Here is a 25627-nt window from a genome sequence, read left to right on the forward strand (position 1 = left end):
TGAGGGGCTGCCGGACAGATGCTGCAGGGGGCAGCTGGGGGCTGCTGAGCTGCAAAAAGTCCCTTTCAGGCCCCTCACCCCACCCCTTCCCAGACCGGGTGAGTGCTAGCGCTCATCCTGTGAGGCCAGTCTGGTGCCGCAGGCCTTCTGCTTGTGACTCCAAGGCAGGTCAGGGACCTAGGTGTCGGGCGGTTTGAGGAGAAGGTTGAAGGGATCTAGGACCCAGGGTGCAGGGAAGGAGCCCAGGCTTCAGGGCACCTGGAAGTGTGGTGGAAATGCGTGCATACCACGTGTCCTGGCCCTCGGCCCCACCTACTTGCTGGGAGGAACTGTCCCAGCCTGGCTACTGGTTTTTCTCCCTCTCAGAACTTGAGATGGGTCCAGGAGAGTGCCATGTGCTCTAGTGCATGGGCTCCCCACACGGGGGCTAGCCAGAGCAACTCATCTGATTCCCAGGACCTGCTGTGAATCGCTCTGACCCCCACCTCGATTCAGCTGAGGAAGGACATGAAGAAGGACAGTCCTTCTTTTGGCCCCACAGCTGCCCTTTGCCAGGCTGACATCATCCCCGGGTGCCCACCCCTCTGGGTGCACATGCCCTGACATCCCCTGCCCTGAGCACAGGAAGCTGTCCTTAGCGCCCGGCTGCCTTTCTGGTGGACACCACTTTCATCTGGGGTTGGAGGCCATCAGTGGGGCCTCCAGACAAATGGCAGAAGCAGCAGAGAAGAGGATCTCCTCAATCCAGACCTTCTCTTTGTTGAGCTCCTGTGTTCTTCCCAGACGGTGAAAACACACAGAGCTGAGGGCCAACGCTGCCTCCAGCCACAGAAGCCAGGCTTGGGGGGGGCGGGCTCAGAACTTGAGATGGGTCCAGGAGGGTGCCATGTGCCTGGAGTAATTATGAATGAGCAATCTGGCAGGGAAAGAGCCTGATTGATAGCACTTGGGTAATTGCTGTGGTGTAAACACTCCCACCAATGGCCTGTTTGAAGTTCCTGAGGATGTCACTGAATGCACTGAATTCAGAGTTGGGAGGAGATGTGCCTAAGGTCTCAGCACACCTCATGCCTCTTCCCAGTCTCCCCTCCTTCACCAAACCACACTTCCTTGAGTTCCAGCTCTCCCTGTTCACAAGAGGTGGGAGACTTAAGCCTCCACCCCTAGACAGCTACCCTGAGGCTGGCTTTCTGGGATTCTCAGCAATAAAGCACTTTATTTTCAAATTCTGTCTGATGAAATGATCTGTGGACTGGGCATAGAAAAGGGCTGTAAAGAAACTGTGCTTATAGCCCAAGCCAACCTCCCATGGAGGTGGTGTTTGTAATTCCCCAGCCAGCCAGCTTCTTTACAGGGCAGGCGAAGTGCCGAGGATGCAGAGTGAGACTGGAAGCATTGTTATCTAGCTCACGCTTGCAAAGGGCTGATAATGAGACTGACCAGGAGCTGGCTAGACCTCAGAGGCACATTCCCTCTCCACTTTGGTCACACAGGTAAACTGCATTTACATCGTGGGGAAGTTGTCCTGCTTCTTCAAGTAATTAGCTGCGGTGGGAGGGGGATCCCACCAAAGTTACCTAAAGGAATACACTTGCAAAATGAGAGGTGTTTGCTGTCTTAGTTGGTATATTTACCAGATATTCCACTGTTACCCCTGACATTTGGGGAAGTAGAGAAAGATGTCAGGAGGTACAGTCAAGGAAGGCACGTCCAGAACTATCACTTGGAGATGCTCAGGGAACCAGGTGTTTCCAGTGACCATCTTATTCCGAGTTAAGTTTATTAATCTGGTCTTGAACTACAACCTAAAAATACGCTGGTGCAACTAGAATATTAGAAGGTCAGAGAAGGCATTATTTCAGATCACCGCGTGGGAGTCAAGTTCCATAAGACTAATGCATGTATGTCTTACTTTTTTTTTGATAGGGTCTTGCTGTGTGCCACTGTGCCTAGCTTGTTTTAATTTTCTTGGCAGAAATTTTTATTTTATTTTTTAAAGAACAAGGTGGAGATATCCCAGAGTCTGTCAGGAACTGTGTAGTCACCCCCTTTCTAATAGAATTTATCTTGGCACTTAAACATACTAGTTTTAATTAATACCTAGTAGTTGACTATTACTCAAATTGGATTTAGGTAGCCCCACTTAAAATCTATTATTCAAGTGACAACTGTTACTATGTTAGGCCATAAATGAGAGAAGATAAACAAAAGTGGGGTGGAACAAGGAGAGAAGCCTTGAGGGGCTGGGGAGTAGATCAGCCATGCAATAGTTTATTCAAGCTATGCAAAGAAGAGACTCAGCGCAGGTGGCTGTAGGCTGAAGGAACACCTGTGTGGTAGGAGAAGGAAGCACCGATGAAGGGGTCATTGAAACTGGTAAAGAGAGAATTTAGGAACAGTTTCTATCAGGGCCAGGAGGAGGCCCAGAAACCAGAAAACCTCACCGACTTGACCAGCAGTTCTTCCAGTCCCCGACACTGGGGCTCATGCATGGTCAAACATCCAGCATGAATACCATCTACTTAATAGCTGCCCCAGATGCCAAGATGGTTTGCCAAATCTTTCCCCCTTGGGTTTGCCTCAAAAAGGACCCAGGCTAGGCAAGATTGATCAAACTGAATTCTTACTAGGGTCTAAAACAACCAACAGAGCCAGGTGCAGTGGCACACACCTGTAATCCTAGGTACGTGTGAAGTTGAGGCAGGAGGATTGCAAGTTCAAGGCCAGCCTGGGCAATTTAGTGAGACCCTGTCTCCAAAAGGGCTGGGGATGTAGCTCAGTGGTAGAGTATCCCTGGCTTCAATCCCTACTCCTCTAAACAACAATAAAACAACCAACAGTACAAAACCGCCAGAGCTGCTGACTTCCCTCTCCTACAAGATAGGATATTTCAGGTCCTTTGCTCCACTATTCACAAAAGGTCCCTGATGGGCTCCTTTGCTTACATCTAGATTTTCCTTACATGCTGAGGTACTTCAAAAGAATGCATCAGATATCAGGATCTCCTGAGATATTAAAATGCAAGTTCATGGGTCATACCCCATATCTGCTAAAGAACTTCTAGGTGGCATCTGCTTTTCTATATTCAACAGGTTCCCCCAGGTGGTTTTTAGTCTTGGAGGACTGTTGGCCTAGTATTTGCAATTTGGTCTAAACTAGCATTTTGAAATATCAATTCAGGTTTAAGCTAAATGCCACCAGTTATCAGTACTTCGATCATCCTGAAGCATTCATAAGGTGCTTATACCCATTTCACAGGCAAGATGATTTGCCCAATGGGTTAGGAAGTGAAACATTTGCTGTTCAAAACAAGTCTATGGTTTTATTATTAGTGGCATTGTTCTGTTTTTTAATTTATTTTTTGCGGGGGTATCAGGAATTGAACTCAGGGGCACTAGGCTACTGAGCCACATCCCCAGCCTTATTTTATATTTTATTTAGAGACAGGGCCTCACTTTTGCTGAGGCTGGCTTTGAACTCACCGTGATCCTCCTGCCTCAGCTCCCGAGCTGCTGGGATTAGTGTGACGCCCTGCCTTTTAGGCTCAATTGGCCAACTGATGCACAAGGTAACAGTGGTAAGAATTGAAGAGCCTTCAGTACTAGGGGTGAGAATTGTTACGGAGTCTGTTGTGATCTCTCCCCATTTTCCTGTAAGTATTCTGGAACTGGTAATTTTCTAGCTAGGCTTTTGAAAGGGCTCCAGTTTTTTGTTAATGGTTTGTTAGGAGGAGCCCATTGATTTGACTCAAGCTGGAGCCCAAGTTTGTTTGTTTGATTTTTTTAAATCAAATGGCCTCTCTGGGTGCCCTAGGAGGCAAATGTAATGTCGAATTACATGTGAATAAGTTCAGTCCAGCACTCATCTGAGTAATTTGAGCTGAGAATAGCTTTTGAGTGTCTAGATGATCCAGATCAGAACTCTGATTTTCTACTTTAATTACAAAGTTTTAGCCAAGTCACGTAGGATTAGCCTCCTGGTCTTGTTGCCACCTAATAAAAAAGGCAAAAATAGATGCCAGGACAGGCTTGTCTGGGAAAGTAGCTCCATGTTCAGGTAGTTAAAACTTACAGTGTGGCAGTCTGACCCACAGTAGAATGTGTTCCCAGTACTTGGCACACTGTCTGGTAAACTCATGTAATGGTACCAGGCATTTTAAAATACTTTTTTTTTTGGTACCGGGGATTGAACTCAGGGGCATTTAACCACTGAGCCACATCCCCAGTCCTTGCATTTTATTTAGAAATGGCATAAGTTGCTGAGGCTAGCTTTGGACACAATCCTCCGCCTCAGCCTCCTGAGCCACTGGGATTACAGTGCGCACTATCACCCCTGGCTTAAAATACTAAAATATGTTTAGTTATAGATGGATACAATACCTTTGTTTATTTATTTTCATGCAGTGCTAGGGATTGATCTCAGGGCCTTATGCATGCAAAGCAGACAAAATACCAATTGAGTTATATCCCCAGCCCCTTAAAATACATATTTTTGAGGTCTTGATGTATTTATTTTACAGTAGAAAACATTTTAACATATTGAATATAAATGGAGCACACCTCCTCATTCCTCTGGCTATACATGGCAGTCACTCCAATAGTGTAACGATACATGTATATAGGGTAATAGTCTCATTCTACCGTCCTTCCAATCCCCACAACGCCCCCTGCCTCTTAAAATACTTTCAACAAGGATGATTTCTTCCACTCTTGAGGATCCTAGTGTGGCCTGGAATTTCTCACTCTGGGAGGGATACCTAATATACCAGAAATGCAGCAGCTTCTCTGAACACAATGAAAAAAAAAAAGTCATGGTCCTTGTTTCAAATCAAAACAATTCAGTGTCAGCTGTTTTGGTATACTGACTGTTCCATTAGTAGAAGCTGCCACAGACTGGCAAACTCCATCTTTTTTCACTTCAAACCAGCACCTGATGGTCACCTTTCTATGCAAGAGGGAGAGAGAGACACGAAGAGTAGAGCCCAGGGTGCCATCTCCACCAGCAATGGCAGCAGGGAGTTTGCTAGCACTGCTTTTTCCAGATGTCCCTCTGTGCTGATAAAAAAGGTGTCATCTAAAAGGAGACCAGCTTAGGAATGCCTGAGTGAGAGGCAGCTCCCTTGGTGCCTTTTAATTATATAAACTTCTCTAGAACAGAGCTGAGGCCTTCAAGCCTCGCCTGTTCTTTTTTCCTAATTCAAAACCTTTAAGGGAACCCAATACAGCCACCTCGTCACACAGGTTTCAGACGCAAATGTTTTTAAAATTATGTTTATTTAGCATATGTACACATAAAAGAGAAATCACCCTCTGATCCCACCCAGCAGAAAACATGCACAAACCCAAGGTATTTGTGGAAAGGAGGGACCCCGACCCCAAGTTGGTGGTTGGGATGGTACAATCCTGTGAGTCAAGAGCCCCAGCCAGGAGAGCCTGGACTGAAGTGTCAGGGGGGCTGGAGCCCCCTGCTACTGGCCCTAAAACAAGCGTGCGCCATAGCCAAAGGTCTGTTTGATGCCTTCAAAGTAGTACCGCTGCCAACCCTGCCGTGTCCGCTCTTCCTCAGGGGCAGGGATGCCTCGGCCTTCCATGCACAGCTCAGTCTCTCCACTCTTGTCAGTGAAGGTCAACGTGATGGTGGCAAAGTGTCCTGGGAAAAGGCAGAGGGAGGTTTCAGACCCAGCATTTCCACAAAGGTTTAAGACTAGGGGGACAAGAAAACGTTCTGGGGATGACGGCAAAACACAAACAATGCTTACTTACCCTCTGGCCATGATTTAAACCTCCACTTCATTGCAATATGTTTCTCAGGAACCTAAAATAATCAAAAAGCCCGGTCTATAGTTCAGACTATAATGGACCCAATCCTGGCTAAGGTTAGCCGTCTGTCTCTGTAGGAGTCTATTATCTGTGAAATTATATTACTTTTAAGAGAATTCAAACTGCAGCATTCTTTTAAAAAATAAAACAAAATGTTTTTATTAACCAAAAAGTTTTAAAGCCTTAAATTTTACCTACCACAAGCTGAGGAAAAAAATGAAAGTTTGTCTCTCATCTGACCAGACAAAGGCTAGAACTTGGGTCTTGGGCCAGCAGGTACTCACCAGATCAGTAAACTCCCCAGAGACGTTGCCATCTACCATGTGAAACTTCCCACCTTTGTCTGCTTCTAACATTGCGGGAGCATGGGTAAAGGCCTGAACCAGCTATTAAAAAAAAAAAAAAAAAAAAAAAGAGGCAGGGAGAAGATGCATGGCTCTCATCGGGACCCAGGAACAGATGCTAGCTGAAACTGGCATGTCTCAACTCTCCTTTCCAAAGATGCCACTCTGCCCAGTGAGCAGGTCCCAGGTCTCTCTATTCTCTTCCATGATGCCACTCCTTTAGGCCCATTCACTTTTCTAAAAAGACTGGTTCCCATTTAACTTGACCCCAAACTAGTACAAATAGAAAAAAAAAGAGAGGATGGGAAAGTCTGTTTTGATACGTGGCTGAACAAGTGATTTTCCCTTTGCTTCTATTTGCCTCAGGGAAGCCTCATGGTTCAAGCCATGGGTACTGCCCCTGCATGCTAAGTTGGCGCAACCACAACCCAAGTTACCTGGGAGGGCAGACCGCATGAGGCCTGACGGACAATATTATACTTACCTCTTGGGTGGTAAACACTCTATAGAGTTCTTCTGGTGATGTCAAGAAGGTTTCTCTAAGGGTGATCTTACAAGTGGGGATTTTGACACCAACAGGTTTGGCCTGGGTTTTTTGAGGAGCAGACTTAGTCTGTGAAAGTGAAAGTGGAAAGGGTCTGTTTAGGAGTGATAAAACCTCAATATGGCTGCAAAACAGACTTCCCATGAATTCTCATAAAAATTGTCATCTCTAAAGATAATTACTCAAGGCGTTTGAAGGGAATTTGTGTGTACAGATATTTCAGTCATGAGGATTCTTCTGGAAACATTCTCAATTTCCACTGACACTTTAGAACTACCCTGGTACTCATTTAAAAACCCATCAGCCAGAGTTGGGGTTGTAGCTCAGTGGTAGTGTGCTTGCCTAGCACATGTGAGGCACTGGGTTTGAACCTCAACACCACATAAAAAAATAAAGGTACTGTGCCCATTGACAACTAAAAATGTTAAAAAAAACAAAACAAAAAAAAAAAAAAACAAAAAAATCAAAAACCCATCAGCCAAGGACAAGACCACTGTTAAGACACTTTTATTGTGTGTGGTACTAGGGTCCAACTCAGAGCCCTGCTCATGCAAGGCAAGCACTCTATCACTGAGCTACATCCCCAACTTTTTGAAATTTTTAAGACAGACACAAAGTTGCCCAGGCTGGCCTTGAACTTATGATCTTCATTGCCTTGGCCTCCCAAGTAGCTGAGGTTACAGGTGTGTCCACCATACCCAGCTTCCTTAGGCACTTCTGAGGAGCTTAGCATGACTTTCAGGCAGAACATCCAAGTAGCTGAAGGAACAGCTATGAGTACAAGCTCAGTAATGGAGTGTTTTCCTAGTATATGCAAGACACTGGGTTGATCCCTGGTATCCTGCCCCCCACCAAAGGAGGAAGCATCTCCTCCCCATCTCCAGAATATTCTTCACTGTGTTGACAAATATACCAGGGCTCCAAACCAAACAGAGCTTGAACCACACAAACGCTATATCTCTAGATAAAATATTTGCTCACACTACAAATGGGATGAGGTAGAATTTATTGATGGGTGAAGTTAGTGTATGAGATGAGATCTTTAATATCTAAGTATGAAATACCAATACCCGCGTCAGAAACACCACAAAAGACTTTTAACTCCTAAATGGCGTTAAGTTCAATCGAAAATCACGCTTTGAATCCCAGATGGCTTCCCTTTGAGTTCTAGGGGTCTACTATAAATGCATTAAAAAAAAAAAAAAAAAAAAGGAGGTTAAATATACACTGATAACTACATATTGTGGACCCTCTAAAAAGCAAAAAGAGCAGATCATAGGCTGCTCTGGCTTCAAGGTTAAGGTCAGAAAAAACTGATGTGAAATGAGAAAAGCAGTTTCAACAGTCTTTGAATACACCCTCCCCACATCACCTGGGAATACTGTTTACCTTGCGCTCCTCTGTTTTCGGTGCTGGCTGTGCTGTTGGGTCTACTGACTCTCCATTCACTGTTGGCAAGATCATGCCCTGGGTGAACTCTGAAAAGACAAAATCCCAGCTCATTGAAGTCATAGTAGCTGAGATGGGTGGCTTTGTTACAATCTGACAAAACACAGCCATTTTAAGCAAGAATGAGGTAGTCAATAGAAGAGGAAGTCTTTAAGCATTACAACTTGTTAAATGCATGTGAGGTCTATTAACCAAGGTATCCAGTAAATGGAGTAGCACTTAGCATGTTTAGTCCCTTTACTCCACTGTCATGCTGCTTCTTTTGTTGGTTATTATATGTACTTCAGCACCAAGATCAGTACACACTGGCAGAAATGAAATTCCAGGGGAAAAGCTGAGCTGACCTCTGTTCTATCCTTCTAAACATCCCTGGAAAATGTGTGTCAAAAACAGTCCAGGGGATGTCAACCCTTACATAAGTGCTGGCAATTGAAATATGAGACTCAAATGTAATTAAAATTTCCTAGTAACTACATTGAAAAGTAATGAAATAAGTAAATTTTACTAGTGTGTTTAAAATAATGTAGTCAAACTTACATTCAACATGTTACCAATGTTAAAATATTAGAGATATTTTACATTTGGAGTTGGGGGTACCAAGTCTTCAAAATTCAGTATTTTAAATGCACAGCACATCTCAATTTGGACTAGCCATAGTTCAAGAGTTTAATAGCTTACATATTAGACAATGAAGTTCTACAGCTTTCTCTTACTCAGAACTTACAGATTGGAGATGAAAATAAGCCCACTCCTCCCAAATCTTGACTCATTTGCCAAAAACAGGACAGTCAGGTCCTTCAGTGACAAAGGGAAGACTGCCTCCTCAAGGCACACATAATTGCTCAAGGGATACCTGTTTTGAGGGTGCTGATGTAAATTCCCATTGCTTCTCTTAGAAGTTTCACCCCTTCTTCTTTCATTAAGGCCATGAGATTTGTGTCAGGCTCATCTTTGGCAAGGCTCACACTGATCTGGGTGAAAGATCAGAAGTAAGTGGTAAATAACTTGAGGGACACCCACATCATGGAACGTGGGTACTGAGCAATCAGATAACTGCTGACCATTTCCAAAGGAAATGTGCAGGCTTGGAGCATTCATACAATCCCTATTAGTGTTCCTTCTCAAGTCCTTCTGCTAAGGCAAAGGTGGCCAGTATTAGAATCCATTTCACTAGCTAAAAAAAAAAAAGAAATTAAATAAGTGCATGTTGCTCTGGAAGCATCCAATGGCATCATATACCTAGAAAATCATCTGCAGACTGCAGTTCTGAATGTTTGGACGAAGTATGGGCTACTAATCTTGAATGACAGGTCATTTTTCTCATCTGAGAATAAGAGGAAAAGGAGGACTCTGATAAAGAGTCAGCAAGCACAAACCTCCACTTCGTCCACGCTGTTTTCATCTGACAAATTGGGGATCTCCACATGTCCCTTGAACTGAACTCCTGACTTGGAAGTACCTGTCAAAAGCAATGTCATTAGTTTGCTTCGTAGAAGAGGTCTCTGTTCTAAATGTTCTAGATAGCTGAACTGTTTATTCTGAGAGAATGCCAGATACAATCCACAACCCCTATTCCAAAGTTTTTCCTCACCTGATTATTGGAGGCCAACTGTGTTATTACAGTGTGGAACCAAGAGCTACACAGATTGAGCACTAGCATGAATTTTACCAGGGAGAACTTGGGTCAAGAGCCAATTCAGTCAGTTTTGTTAGAACATTTGCTTTGAAAAGATAATGTTATTCCAATGTGATAGGTATATAGAGAACAATTTGATCATGAGAATTTCATATTTGCTTCTATGTGATTTCATACAAAAGCAATACTAGGCAAACACAGAGCACTACACAAAGCTGAATGAATCAAGCAGCACACAAATACATAAAACACACATCTCAAAGATCTACCTACCCATGACCTGAGTTTACTGCATGCTATAAGCTACAACCATACACAGCTTGTGTTGGAACATTCCTTCTGATTTCATGACCGTCCCTCCACCACTTCACAATAGCCCTCAGCTCAACCTTTCTGATTTCCAATACCACAAGGAAACTTCAGGTTTTTTCAAGGTGAAACACCATATTTCTTATTGAATTTACATATTCTTATTTAACACGTAAAACTGTGTTACTGATAGTTATGGGGTATGGTGTCCCTAGTCTCATCTTCCTTTTAAACTTGGTTTTTATCGAACAATTTTTGCACAGTGCATCAACTTTTAAAAACACATGTTGAACTACAGCAAAACTGACTTCCAAAGTTAACCAACATTTACCTTCACCTCTCTGAGGCTTCCGTTTCTCAAACTATAAAAAGAGGACAGGGCAAAATATGAGGTACCTTCCAGAGTTTAGATATAGTTTAAAAACCAAAATCATGAACATAGTTATATATTTTCACTCTCTTATTATTTCCATTCACTTGAGGAAAAATTCGAAGTGCAAATTTATTCATGCTTTATCCCAGACAGAGTGGCTATCTCATACTTCTTTAGCTTATGGGGTTGTTTGTTTTTACAGTGTTGGGGACTGAACACGCTAGGCAAGCACCCTACCACAGGGCCACACCCCAAGCTCAGCTTTATGCATTTTAAAATTCAGCCTTTGAATTGTTAGGACCATCCATGTGGTACATGCACAACACCTAATTCTTTCCTAACATTGCCACAGAAGGGATATTTTAAATAAGAAGACAGATAATATAACTCCAAATTAGTCATAAATAAGTTTCATCAACACAGTGGTCTACTGAAGATTCACATTGCAAAGAGAAATGGCAGACGCTACAGCTCAGTCTAGCTTATCTAGCAAGTCCAAGGCCCAGGGTTCAATCCCTAGCACTGGGGAACAGTTGGGTGGGGGGCAGACTGTTATTTTTAAAAGCTGGGCATGGGGCTGAGGTTGTGGCTCAGTGGTGGGGCACTTGCCTCACATGTGTGAGGCACTGGGATTGATCCTCAGCACCACATAAAAATAAACAAAATAAAGGCATCGTGTCCATCTACAACTAAAAAAAATATATACAAAAGCTGGGCATGGTAGCACATGTCTTGGGAGGCTAAGGCAGGAGGATGGCAAATTCAGAGCCAGCCCCAGCAACTTACCAAGGCCCTAACTAACTTAGGAGACCTTGTCTCAAAATACAAAGGGCTGGTTCAGTGACAAAGTACCTCTGGGTTCAAGCCCTGCTACAAAACAAAAATCAAAAAGCAACAACAACAACAACAACAACAACAAAACTCCCTCCTCTTTTCACAAGACAAAGGTTGCCAGCCTGAGGAAACAGGACATTATGTATCCCAACTCAAGGCCCAAGGATGCAGTGCCTAGCCACTTCACTAGTGGAACTCAGGAAACCCAGAGAGTAAGGGATTCTATTTAGAATCCCAAGTGGCAGAGCAATTTCAGCACCTAATACTGATGTACTCAAAAGCAACGTTGACTTGTCCCTTCAAGAGTTCCTAATTGCTCAAAAACTGTTTTCTCCAGCTCTCTAGCATGGTCAATGGAAATGCAGTTAATCTTTTGACAGCCCAGCAAATACTTACCTGTCCAGTTTAGTTTGATGTTCCATTCATAAAAGAAGATAAGTTTGCCTTTTCGGTTGTTAATGGATGCCTCTCCATCAAGCTTACTCACTTCTGTCACCTCACACTTGCCTTCCTCATTTTGCACCTTTACTGCCAGGAACAGTGTTTTCAGCTTTTCTGTGGACCAATTTGAAGCATCCCTCTCTGTCCTGCAAAAAACCCCACAAAGCTATGGACCAGCAGTCAAATTGAGGACACACTGCTCTATGTAAGAGAATGCAAGGTTAAAGGTCTGACCAATAGTTTGGAGAAAACAAAACCAACCAAACCCACAAAAACTCTCAGTCCCACTCCAGCATGTCCATAAACATGTCACTATTAGGAAAACATTAAGTGCCATATTATCAACGAAGACAAGTACTGTACAGAATGGCACAAACTAACTAGAAAGTTCTCGCATGATGCTTGACTTTTTAACGTGGCGCCCCCATCTGACCAAAAGGAAAACTGCACATGCTGCCGAGGTCAGGACCACAGAACACAGTTTTTAATTAAAAGGCCCAGTAAAGAGCAAACTGTGATTTCAGTAGCACAGAGTTCTGACTTATCAGATTTAGGCTGTGCTATTATAAACGTCTTACACATTCTAGGTTCCCTACGTGGCCATAAAAACTGAAGTCCAGATTTCAAAAACAACATGACAAAAATCGGGTCAAGTACTTCGTGTACGGCAAAAAAAAGAGATAGATGGGTGAGATAGAGAAAAGTCACTCTTCTTTCCTTCACATTAACTTAATAGCGAGAATAGCTGCAACAGAGTAAAAGCACAGTAGACATTATGAACAAAGGTCAATAGAGTTCAAAGATAAATAAACATTACTTCTGGAAGATTTCATGAAGGAGGGCAATCTTCTAAGAACAGTCAGGCTATAAAACCCAAGATCGCGCGGCAACCTGGAGTTACAACACAACCAACTTAGCAGTTCCGGGTGAGAGGCTGCAGCATCCCGGCGCTCTGCGCACCTGCGGACCTTTTCCCTCCGAACTGAGGCGGCAGACCCCTACGACTGACTGTAATTTCACCGCAAGCGGTAAAATAGGAATTACAGCGCCCTGGGCCCCACAATTCCACAGCAATCTCCCAACACAGCCCAAGGGAGCTGGAGTCTCCCTGACTTCTCTGGCCACGTGTAGAACGCATTTCCCTGATGAGGCTGGATGCAGCAACTTGGGCGTTCTGTTCTGTATGAAATTCCTCCTCGGGGACGCAGCGGCCAGCGCCGAACCCTTTGCCCAAAACAGAGACAGAGGCCAGGCATGGTATGGCCCGGGATTGCGCGAACGCCTGCCATGTGAAGCACCCACCCCCAGCCCAGGACAGGCCTGCCTGGGCCCCAGCCGAGGTTCAAAGAACCCCAAATCCCCAGCCTGGTCGCAGTGCTCCTGCGGCCTGCCTCGCTAACCCTCACCAGTGCCAGTTGTTGACGTTGGTGGCGTCTGCCCGCTCCTCCACGATCCAGCGTGGGTCGCCCTCACCCCACTTGGCCATCGGCTTTCCTGTCGCGCCCCCACCAGCTCCCAAGCAGCCGCAGCCACAGCCTCAGGACCGCTTGGTCCCAGCCGCCCGGCAGCGCCTGGAAACTACTAGAAGCGGTCGCAGCACCTCCTGGCTTGCTTTTCCCTCCACCCCACCCCCTCCCCGCCTCAACTTCCGGCTCCTCCCCACTCCCACCAGCTACTTCCGTTTAAACTTGCCGGCCCGTCGAGTAGAGTAGGTTCCGCTTTCCCTAGAATTCTGGTTATCCCCGAAGGGGCCCGAAATCCAGCCCCTCACATTACCATTGTTCACCTGTAAGAACACAAAGAATAGGACTCATTGTTTATTTACTCCCTAAATCCGTCTTGCTGAGCTTCATGGGAGTTGTAGTCTTGTTAAGTGACCCTTTGGATAACCGCGGAAGGTCGGGTGAAAGTAAAGGAAATGACCCAGCATGGCACGCGGGGGCTCCTGGGACAGTAGTCAAGAAGCCCCGCAGCGCGTCGGGACAGCGTCTGGTCGCCGAAGCCAAGGAACTACAACTCCCAGGATGCGTTGCGAGAAGATTCTTAACCCAAGACTTCCCTGAGACTGAACCCTTCCGCCCGTTCTCTGGGCCGCACCGCTCTGACTAGAAAGGCTGGTCCGGTGGCCGAGGCTGGCGTTGTCCTGAGAGGGAGGGCTCGGTGTGGAAGAGGTGAGGGTGTCCCAAGCCCCTTGTGCCGCGTATCCGGCCGAGTCCACTCTCTTCGCAACATAATATTTCCCCCTTCTCTGAAGCGTCCTTACATCCCCACGCTTGCCTGATTCTAGTTTGGGCTACCCTTGGGAGCCGGAGTGTGCTTGGGGTTGGGTCTCCAGTGAGCCCCAACATTGACTTCAAAATCTGACATTTGGTTCCCAACGAGCATTTACAGTGCTAGGGATCCGCCGAGCACTGGCAATTGCCGTAGAGCCGTGTTTTCCTGGACGTCCGTCTGTAGAGACATCCCACGTTCTCTCAGTTCACAAACCGCACCTGGAAACCGAGGCTGCTTCTCAGTAGCTGGTTTTTTAAAGTGTGCTTAGATGGAGAACGTCGTGGTTGTGTTTTGTTTTTAACCGATCCTCTGTTTTCCTACGTCACTTTCCTGTTCTCCTTCGGAGCTATCACCTGCCTTGTGGGCTGTCAGTATACAGCTGACGAAAGGGACAAGCCGCTGAAATATTTTCAGTCACGTTAAAGCACCTTTTTAAGTTACTGTTTAAATTGTTCCTAATTGCTTTGTAACTTCTAGAGCTGTCACATCATTATCTCTTTCCACGTAATTCTAGCTTCTTCTTTGATATTAGAAGTACAAATTGGTGCTAGATATCTTCTGTCATTGTTTGGTTAAAAAATTCCAGAAATCTTTTGGTAGAGTGTGGGGTTTTTTAAAGACACATTCTGTGTTTATCTGTAAATATTTACCATCGTGAAGATCTGCCCTAGTTTTCCTAGGAGTGAAAAATCCATAATTAAAAGGACCATACAAAATGGTGGGAATGGTCTAGGAGCCAGAAAACCTGGATTGTAGTTTGGAATAGGAGTGATTATCAAAGTTACTTTGAAACTTAATACCTTTGTGCCTTGTTTTCCTCATCAGGGAAATTGAAGAATCTTCCAGGCCTACTTTACAGGATTGGTCTGAGAATCAAATGAATGACAGAGTGTTTTATATGAAATGGATATGTGCCAGAGACTTATACACACTTTTAACTTGTGGCCACTTATGAATTTTCATATTAGAGTGCTTGCAAGTATTTCTACTGTCTTTTCTCAAGGTACCATAGTGATTAATTAATAAATGTTAGTGATGGGCATTAATTTTCTATCAGGTGCTAAGCACTTTACATGTTTTAATTGATTTAAGCAAGCCCATAAGGTAGGTCATCTGTTAAGTCTGTCTTGCAAATGAGGAAACCAAGACATAAAGAAAACATAACTTTGTAAGGTTTTCTGAGTCCTAGTTATTACTGCAATCTTATATAGTGTCTTTTCTGCAAGACTTGACAGTGAAGTCGTTGTCCTTGTTTGTTCAGTATCAAACACTAAGATTTGAATTCAAGATTGTCTGACTATATCGCCTGTACTTGCACTACCATAATGGATGATTTCATTATGTCTGCCATCTTTTTTATTGGGTTTTGACTCCCTAGAATTAAGTCCAAAAAAAGGATTTTTAAGCCACTTCTGTGTTCAGTAGGATTCAATTTGTGATATCTGTCTTGAGAAGGGATGAGAGTAGAAAGTTACTACCGTTATCTTTTACATCCCTGTATCCCCTGAGTGGAAAACAGTCAAGCAGTAAGAGTATAGTATGTTAAGCACCATCAGAAGCCTCAGGAGGGCCCCTGTGATGAATGTTTATAAGGTTTTTATTGAGAAAGGTGCTATTGAAATAAAAGGAACAGCAAATTTTTCCTCTAGAATTTGATGCTGTGTAGCCTTTGGAGTTAGTTTTGTTGCTGTGAAAGTTTTGGTCTCTTGTTCTTGGTTTAAAGCATAGTTTTCACTGTAATCCTGTTGGCATTAATAGTTTAGTTTGTAATTCTAGGACAAACTTGTTTTTGCAGGATGAACTCTAATTTTAGAATAGTTATGAGAGTGACTTGTGGTCCTTTGACCAATTCTTTATGTCTTTTCTTTTCTTAGCCATGCTCTCGTTTCCTGAATTTTGGCCAAGTTGTTAATAAAATAATCATGATTTGAAGGCAAGATAGCTCTGCTTTTTTAAGTTGATTTACCATCTTTCAAGCATTTAAAAAGCACATGTGAGAGGGAGATTCTTGTCATTTTGATTCACAGTAGAGCCTAGAACAGTGCCTCAGTAGTGACACTTGCTAGATTTATGTTGAATGTAGTTACTATGTTTTGTTTGTCCTTTCATTGATTTTTGTGTCTTCAGCAAAGTTTGTGATGAATTCTTGTAGAATTTACCTGCCTTATGCTTTGTCCTGTATACATTGCTGTGCTGAATTCCCCAGTTCTGTTGTAGGATTTTTTTTTTTTTTTGTACCAGGGATTGAATCCAGAGGCACTTAACCACTGAGCTACACCCCTACCCTTTTTTAAAATTTTGAGACAGAGTTTCACTGAGTTGCTTAGGGCCTTTCAAAGTTGCTGAGGCTGTCCTTGAACTCGCAATTCTCCTGCCTCAGCCTCCTAAGCCATGGAATTACAGATATGCGCCACCATGCCTGGTTTTTGTGGTCTTTTAGGATGATACTATCTTAAACTATTTTTATGCCCCTTATAACACCTCAGAGAGTATCTTGAATAAAGTGAACCTTTTGGAGCTTTTCTGGGAAGGATTCAGAAAGGTACATACATCTGTCTTCTTGCTCCAGATGAATCGGACTAAAGGTGATGAGGAAGAGTATTGGAACAGCTCCAAGTTCAAGGCTTTCACCTTTGATGATGAAGACGATGAGCTCTCACAGGTAGGTTTCCACAAATAATTGCTGAAGGTTGCATTCACCTCCATGATACTATTCCTTCCTCTTGCATCCTGGGTAGCCCAGCTTTTGACCATGTGTCCATTCAGTTCAGAAATGTTTGGGGTCAGATTTTCAGAAAGAACTTTTGTGTTTGTCAACTTTTTCCCCACTACAACAAAATAAATAATCAACTTATAAAGAAATAGGTTCATTCTGACTCTGAATTTTAGAGGTTCAAAGAGTATGATTGGTTGGCTCCATTGCTCTGTGTCTGTGATGAGGCAGCACATCATGGCCCAGACATGTGGTGGGGCAGAACCACTCCTTCATGGCCAGGGGGTGAGGAGAGGAATAGGAACGGGTAGGGTCCCATGATTTCATTGGACAGTATGACCCCAGTGACCCAAGGACCTCCCACTAGATCCCACCTCTCAAAGGTTCTCCCACCTCTCAAAGGTTCTTCCACCTCTCAGTAGTAATACTCTGGGGTCCAGGCCTTTAACACAAAGGCTGTTGGGGGACATTGAAGATTCAAACTATAATGACTTTCCTAGAGAAATCTTCTCAAGAAAGATTGTAAAAACTGACTTTCTTCCCTTCTTCTTTTCTTTTTTTTTTTTTTTTTTTTTGTTCTACTAGGGATTGAACCCAAGTATGTACTAACACTGAGCTGCATCTCCAGCCCTTTTAAAGTTTTGAGACATTATCTCACTAAGTTGGCGAGTATGGCCTCAAATTTGTAATCCTTCTGGGCTACTGGGATTACAGCTGTGCCTATCACACCCAACTTACTTTACCTTCGTGAGATGATTCATTCCTTTCCATTTTCCCCCCCTCCCCAAGAACTTCAGGTCTTTTATTCATATGATATTACTTATAATGTTTTTGAGATGGGATCTCTCAGGTTGGTCTCATACTCCTGGGTTCAAGTTGTCCTTGTGCCACAGCTTCCTGAGGAGCTGGGATTGCAGGTGTGCACCACTTGCACCTGGTTACTTTATTCTTGAAAGATGTCCTATACTGGAAAATTCATTTTATTGTGTCTTTTTTACAAATGGAGAAACAAACTCAGTTTTGGAGAGGTAAATAAATTCACTCAAGTTTACACTGAAAGTTGTCAAGAATTGATTAGGACTCAAAAGTAACTGTGATTCATCCTAACTCTTCTGCCTCTGGACTGCAGTGTTGGCTAGAACATAATTTGTTTTCTATATGCTAGACTTTAGATTGCAGACGGTGAAACTGTTGGCCATCTTTAAGTTTTATGTGTTCAGCCTTCCTAGTTATCAGAGAGGAGTGGGAAGTGACGATCGTCCCATCTAATGTCCTTCTGTAGTTAAAGGAATCAAAGAGGGCCGTGAATAGCCTTCGAGATTTCGTGGATGATGATGATGACGACCTGGAGCGAGTCAGCTGGAGTGGGGAGCCTGTGGGAAGTAAGTAGAAGAGGCCCTCGGAGAGTGCTGACATTCTGAGTTCTGGTCATTAGTGATGCTGCCACTTGTTTTTCTCCCTAATGCTGGTCACTAAAGGGAATGAGGTTAGACAGTTATCAGATGAACATACTTGGAAAGCTTAACATCAGGAAAAGATAGAGCAGTAGTTTCCACATGGCTATTTCAGACTTACTGGGGTGCTTGTTAAAATTGCAGATTCCTAGGCTTTGCCCCAGAGATTCTGATTCTATAGGTTTTTTTGGGGGAAAGGGAATATCACTATTTTTGGTGTGTGTGCTAGGGATTGAACTCAGGGTCTTATGCTCTATCATTGAGCTACATCCCCAGCTCCTGGGTCACAATTTTTAATCAATATTGTAGGTGATTCTAATATATAGTCACATTTGGCCACTCTTAACTTAAATATTCATAATTAATTGGTGGAACCAACTTCCTTAGCCACCAAGTCTTACTGCTTAGCTGTTGTATAATACTACTTAACACCTTGGCAGAGTCCATATGATTTTTTTTTTTTTTTTTTTTGGAACTGGGGATTGAACTCAGTGGTACTCAACCATTGAGCCACATCCCCAACCCTATTTTTGGATTTTATTTAAAGACAGGGTCTCAGTGAGTTGCTTAGTGCTTCACAGTTGCTGATGCTGGCTTTGAACTCACGATTCTCCTGTCTCAGCGTCCCAAGCCATTGGGATTACAGGTATGCACCACTGTGCCTGGCCTATCTGATTTTTAACCAACAGTTTTTTTGTTGTTGTTGTTGTTTTTTAAACAGGGTATATCTGGGTGACAGGGGCACATACTTGTAATCCTGGACACTCAGGATGCTGAGGCAGGAGGATTACAAGTTCAAAGCTAGCCTCAGCAACTTAGTGGGGCCCAAAGCAACTTAGCAAGACTCTGTCTCAGAATTTTAAAGAGTAACATAGAAAGGGATGGGGATGTGATTTAGTGGTAAAGTGCCCCAAGTTCATTTCCCAGTATCCATAAACAATAAATAGATAGATAGATAGATAGATAGATAAGTAAAGGGGGATACTGTAACTTTTTTTTTTCTTTCAATACTGGGGATTGAACCCAGGCATGCTTTACCACTGAGCTATATCACTGACCCTTTTTATTTTGAGACAGGGTCTTCCTAAGTTGCCCAGGCTGGCCTCAGACTTGGGATCCTCTTGTTTTAGCTCCCGAAGTAGGTGACATTATAGGAGTGTGCCACTGTACCTGACTACCATAAAAGTAAAAAAAAAAAAAAAAAAAAAAGAATGGTATACATTAACAGTTTCCCGTCTACATTGTTAAGAATGGTCTTCATTCTCTGTCCCTGCCTTCCAGAAAACAATCAGTGTTGCTTGCTTATTCTGTAACTATTTAAAGATTATTTTTATATTTGGAAATGCTTATAGGAGTATTTATTTTTACCCCTCTGTTTATCCAAGCAGTAGCATTTTTAAATATCTTACTCTTTTTGTTTTTTATTTTGTTTTTGCAGTGCTGGGGATCAAACTCAGGGCCTTATGCATGCTAGACAAATGCTCTACCACTAAGCTATACTCACTAGCCCAACCTTACTCTTTTTATGTGATAATAGCTTAGAGATTGTTTTCATATCAGTATGAGAAGAGCTTTCTCATTCTCTTAATTTTTTAAGCAGTAGCATAGTATTACTTGTATGGATTACCATAATATATTAACCAGTCCATTGTCAATGAACTTTAGATTGTTTCTAACCTTATTCCTGTCAATAATCTTTAATTCTGACCATATATGAGTAAATGAGAAATCAGTTCTTAAAGTAGAATTACTATTGTGGGATATCTGCATCATTATTGAATATATAATGCCAAATTACCTTTCATAAGGGTCATACTAGCTGTACACCCACCAACAGTATTAAGAGGGTTCCTGTTTTCCCCACAGCCTTTCTATCATAGGGCATGATAAAACTTTTCATTTTACCCATCTTATAGGAGACCAATGGTATCACATTGTACTTTTTTTTAATAATACTTTTTATTAAGAATGAAGTAGAAGCTGGGCATGATGGCATGTGCCTGTAACCCAGTGATTTGGGAGGCTGAGACAGGAGGATAGTATCCAAGGCCATCCTCAGCAACATAGTGAAAAACTGTCTCAAAATTCAAAAAAATAAAAAGTGCTGGGGATGTGGTCAGTGGTAGAGGCATCTAGGTTCAATCTCTAGTATCAGAAAAAAGGAAGTAGAGCGTCTTTTTCATACATTTAAAAGTCATTTAAATTTCTTTTCTGTGACCCATTATTCGTGTCCTTTGCCCATTTTTTGGATTAGTTTATTTGATTCTGTCTTTTCCTCCTGCCCCATGCTGGCCAAGAACCTCTAATGAAAAGCTTTTAGAGTTTGTTGAATATCAAATATGGTTAATCAGCTTTTTGTCACTGGGAGAAAATCAATTTAGTGTACCAGAAAGTTTTATTTTGGCTCACAATATTAAATGGTGTAGCCATAGTCAGATGACTTCATTGTTTCTGGGCCTGTGGAAGGCAGAACATCATGGCAAAGGGCATGGCAGAGCAGAGCTGCTCAGCTCATTGTAACCAGGAAGCAGAGAGAGGGAGAGAGAAGGAGCTAGGGATAAGATACACCCTTCTAGGGCATGTCCCCAGTGACCTACTTCCCCCAACTAGACCCTCCCTCCTACAGTTTCCCTAGCCTCCCAGTAATGCCTTTAAATTATGAATCAATCAGTGCATTAATCCAGTGATGAGTTTGGAGCTCATGATTAAATCACCTTCCCAAAAGAAGATTTACCTCTGAACATTGCTGCATTAGGGACCAAGCTTCAGTACATGGGTCTTTGGGGGACATTTTAGATCCAGACCATAATAGATGTCAAGCATTTATTTTAGGGTGGTTTAGTTCTTACTGTCTTGCAGGTATCTCATGGTCCATCAAAGAGACTGCTGGTAATAGTGGGTCAAGCCATGAGGGACGTGAACAGCTGAAGAACCGAAACAGCTTCTCCTATGCACAACTACCTAAACCTACTTCTACATACTCCCTGAGCAGCTTCTTTAGAGGTAGAGTGATGGTTAATGGGATAGGGAAGTTTTTTCTTTCTTCAGAAAAATACTCAGGCTATAATTTCCATTTACTCTGAGGAAAAAATTATTGAAGGACAATGAATTTTTGAATCTGGCAGCTGAATATTAAGAGTGGGAGAAATGGGCTAGGGATGTGGCTCAAGCGGTAGCGCGCTCGCCTGGCATGCGTGCGGCCCGGGTTCGATCCTCAGCACCACATACAGACAAAGATGTTGTGTCCACCGAGAACTAAAACAAAAAAAAATAAATAAATACTAAAATTCTCTCTCTCTCTCTCTCTCTCTTAAAAAAAAATAAATAAATTCCACCATTGTGATGAAAAAAAAAAAAAAAGAGTGGGAGAAATAAGAAATTCACAGTCTTTGGACTATATTTGTATAATATGATGAACAAAATTGACATTAATCCTGTGAGAGAGATTGAAGAAATTTGCCTGTATCAAAATTTCTCCTTGTCCCTTGTGCAGTACTATTGGGAATATTAAATGGTGTAGCCAGTGTAGAAGATAGTGTGGCGGTTCCTCGAAAAAATTAAACATAGTATTACTATGTGACTCAGCAGTTTCACTATTAGGTATATGCCAAAAAGAATTGAAAGCAGGGATTTGAATAGATATTTCTGCACTAATGTTTGTAGCATTATTTACAATAGCCAAAGATTAAAAATGTCCCTGTGTCCATTGAGGGAAGAATATATAAACAAAATATGATATCCATAATTCAGTGGAATACTTAACCTTAAAAAGACAAGAAATTCTGATACTTGCTAAAATATTGATGAACCTTAAAGACATTATGCTAAAAAAATGAGAAAGACATAAAAGGACAAATATTGTCTGACTTAATTTACATGAAGTCTCTAGAATAGGAAGATTCGTAGAGACCCAAAGTAGAAGGTGGTTATCAGTGGCTAGAACTGAGAAGAATGGAGAGTTATTGTTTAAGGACACAGAGTCTCAGTTTAGGATGATGAAAAGTTTTAGTGATAATGGCAAAATCATTAAATATGAAGGTACTTAATACTACTGAATTACATAGTTAAAAGTGGTTAGAATAGTAAATTTTATTGTTATGTATGTTTTACCAAAGTTAAAACTTTTTTCCTCCTTCCTTTTTTCTTGAAATAGCAGCTTGAGGGCTGGGGATGTGGCTCAAGCGGTAGCGTGCTCGCCTGGCATGCGTGCGGCCCAGGTTCGATCCTCAGCACCACATACAAACAAAGATGTTGTGTCCGCCGAGAACTGAAAAATAAAAATTAAAAAAAAAAAAAGAAATAGCAGCTTGAGTTTCTGAAGTCAAGTAAAAGCTTTTTTAAGTCTTAAATTTCAATAGTGTATTTCTGTATACACTGCATCCTTAACTAAATCTAGAAGGCTGCGACTTGAATTCTGTTGACCTCTTCTTTTTTGTGTTCTTTACCTTTAGGTAGAACTAGACCTGGAAGTTTCCAGTCCCTTTCTGATGGTAAGGTATATCTCTTGATTGCTGTGGGAAATGTTTCTGATCTGGCATTCAGTCTGATAGAGATGTAGGGACAGGTGGTAATTAGATAACCAGCTGAACTTTTTTCTGAATTTACCACCATTATTAGAGAATTTTTTAAAAAAATATTTTTAGTAATACATAGACACAATATCTTTATTTTGTTTATTTATTTTTATATGATGCTTAGGATTGAACCCAGTGCCTCACATGTGCGAGGCAAGCGCTCTGCTACTGAGCCACAACCCCAGCCCCTAGAGAAATTTTTTGATGCTAAGTAAGGAGATAGAAGTCATTCAAGCTACAGAGATAACAGATAACTTCTTAGGGGTTTTGTCTTGGGGAAGAACTGAGATCTACTTTTGGCCATAAAGAGGCTACAAGTCTGAAAATATGTGTGTGATAGGAAACAGCAGAGGAAAGGAATAACTAGAAACAGGACTCAGGGTGCCTTTTTGAATCAGTTGCTTATTCTTTTTCAGCTCTGTCGGACACACCTGCCAAAAGCTATGCTCCAGAACTGGGGAGGCCCAAGGGGGAGTATAGGGTGAGTTATTTTTAATATTGATGTGGCTGTACACAATATAAAGTACCTTGACCTATGTTGCCTTGCTTAACTTCCCCAACTATCCAAGCAGATATTACGGTTATACGTTGTTTAATGACAGTACATGTTCTGAGAAATGCATTGTTAGGTGATATTACCATTGTGCAAATATTGTAAGGTGTGCTTACACAAACTTCAATGGTAACAGTGTATTATACACCTAAGCTGTATGGTATAGTCAATTGGGTCTAGAGTTTAAAGTTGTAAAGCATGTTACTATACTGAATACTGTAGGAAACCGTAGCACAGTGGTTAAGTATTTGTGTATCCAAATGTATTTTGTTCTTCTTATTATTTCTTTTTTTCAATGCTGGGGATTGAACCCAGGGCTTCCTACATGTTAGGCAAGCACTCTAACACTGAGCTATACCCTCAGTCCTTTAAACGTATTTAAACATAGAAAAAGTATAGTGTAAGTACTTACGAGGCAGTAGGAACTTTTCAGTTTCATTATATAGTCATATGGGATCACCATTGCCTATGCAATCCATTGTTATTTATGTCATTCTATAGCACATGACTGTATTTTAATACCTCTCCCCCATCTTTCTAACCCCGTATTATAGATGAGAAAACTGGGTTTCTTAACAGTAGTGCTTTCTTGGGGTCTCACAGCTGGGGAAAGGTGGAACTTTGACTCAAAAATCTGTATTTTTCAACTCAGTCCTAGCATACTTTCCTTACCCGTTATGCTGACTTTGTGTGTGTGTGTGTGTGTGTGTGTACTGGGGATTGAACCCAGGATCACTTAACCATTGAGCCACATCCCTATCCCTTCTTTGTATTTTATTTAGAGATAGGGTCTTGCTGAGTTGCTTAGGGCCTTGCTAAGTTGCTGAGGCTGGCTTTGAACTTGCAATCCTCCTGCCTCAGCCTCCCAAGCTTCTGGAATTATAGATGTGTGCCACCGTGCTCAGCTGTGCTGAATTTTGAAAATCATTGATCTCTCTGCAATCTGGAAGCTTGGTGGAGCTCATATTCTTATGAAATGTGTAAAAATGCAAATTGATTCATAGGAAGAAACTATATTCTAAGATAAAAAAAGGAACATGTCTCAAACTTCTGTCTTTCTCTGGCTAAAGGTATTAATTATTAAGAGCTCAACACTTGACTGTAACTGCATCTAGGGGTTAAAATCCTGAACCAGTAGGGATAGGGTTACCATGCCTGTGGTTCTTCCCTGTCTGATCCATCTCTCCCTGCCTGCATTGTCCCTGCTCTAGTTACTTCAGAAACTCTAAACAGCACCATCCCAGTTCTTCATTTTACTCATTGGTTTTCTCCCATAAACTGTTTTCTGCTTAGAGACAAAGACAGAGTTTGAGGTGAGGAGCTGGTTACACTGATAATTCTGATTCCTTAACTTCCTGGAATTCATATGTTGCTAATATTCCAGGATTACAGCAATGAATGGAGCCCCAGTGACACAGTACGACGCCTCCGGAAGGGCAAGGTGAGGGCACTGGAGAGAATTCTGGTAGGACTCTTTGGTAAGCTGGATATCTTGTTCCCTCAGGAAGGATATCTTGACCTCTCTTTTCAGTTTCCATTTGCTAAATGAAGTGATGTTGAGGAGGAAAATAAATCCACTAAGGTTGAAAATTAGTTGTACAATCTTTGACTTTTTCCAGGGTTTAGTGTTGCTTTGACAGAGTAGAAAGTAAATAGAGGTGGATGATAGGAAAAAATACTTTGAGAGTGAGAATAATCTTTTAAGTTTTCTATGATATGTTGTGTTAATTTTTGTATATGGTGTGAAATAAAGGTTGAGGTTCATTTTTTTTCCATATAGTTCCCCTTTTTTTTATGGCACTATTTGTTCAAAAACCAATAATCGGGCTGGGGTTGTGGTTCAGTGGTAGAATGCTTGCCTCGCACTTGCGAGGCGCTGGGTTTGATCCTCAGCCCACATAAAAATAAATAAAATAAAGATTTAAAAAGAAAAAAGAAAAACCAATCCTCATTGAACAGCCTCAGTACCTTTTTTGAAAATCAATTGACCATATGTGTGTACATTTATTTCTGGACTCTTTATTCTAGTATATTGATAAGTCTATTCTTGTGTAATTACCACAGTCTTGATTATTTTAACTTTGTAGTAAGTATTGAAATTGGATACTTTAACTCTTCTGAAGCTTTCAATCTTCAACTTTGTTCTTTGCTTCCAAAATTGTTTTGGTTATTTTAGATCATTTATGTTTTCATGTAGATTTTTGTATCAGCTTGTCAGTGTCTACAAAAGAGCTGCTGGGAGTTTGATTTGAATTGCATTGAATCTGTAGATTAATTACGGGAGAATTAGATTGTAATCATTAATGTATC

The 25627-nt window shown here is 42.1% G+C and overlaps 2 protein-coding genes across 3 annotated transcripts in view; one reads left to right on the forward strand and one right to left on the reverse strand.

Moving 5' to 3' along the window:
* Positions 1–5254: 5254 nt before the first annotated feature.
* Positions 5255–13368, reverse strand: Ahsa1 (activator of HSP90 ATPase activity 1). The gene is made up of 9 exons (XM_076849794.2): positions 13156–13368; positions 11705–11895; positions 9533–9615; positions 9010–9127; positions 8097–8185; positions 6648–6776; positions 6104–6205; positions 5763–5814; positions 5255–5649 (listed from the first exon to the last, which is right to left on the reverse strand). Exons 1-9 carry the CDS (start codon positions 13233–13235, stop codon positions 5477–5479), a joined length of 1017 nt encoding a protein of 338 aa, XP_076705909.1. The 5' UTR covers positions 13236–13368; the 3' UTR covers positions 5255–5476.
* Positions 13369–13815: 447 nt separating this feature from the next.
* The window catches only part of Vipas39 (VPS33B interacting protein, apical-basolateral polarity regulator, spe-39 homolog), a 30626-nt gene continuing 18814 nt past the window's right edge, over positions 13816–25627 (forward strand). Inside the window, exons 1-7 of one of the 2 annotated variants that reach the window (XM_076849795.1) lie at positions 13816–13920; positions 16593–16685; positions 18019–18118; positions 21050–21193; positions 22642–22680; positions 23181–23245; positions 24702–24758. In XM_076849795.1, the coding sequence (XP_076705910.1) occupies positions 16593–16685; positions 18019–18118; positions 21050–21193; positions 22642–22680; positions 23181–23245; positions 24702–24758 (498 nt within the window). In that variant the 5' untranslated portion in view covers positions 13816–13920. The remainder of the gene's footprint in view (positions 13921–16592; positions 16686–18018; positions 18119–21049; positions 21194–22641; positions 22681–23180; positions 23246–24701; positions 24759–25627) is intronic. The other variant, XM_076849796.1, reaches the window with a different exon arrangement.

This window comes from Callospermophilus lateralis, chromosome 3 (assembly GCF_048772815.1).
Source record: "Callospermophilus lateralis isolate mCalLat2 chromosome 3, mCalLat2.hap1, whole genome shotgun sequence".
NCBI lineage: Eukaryota > Metazoa > Chordata > Mammalia > Rodentia > Sciuridae > Callospermophilus > Callospermophilus lateralis.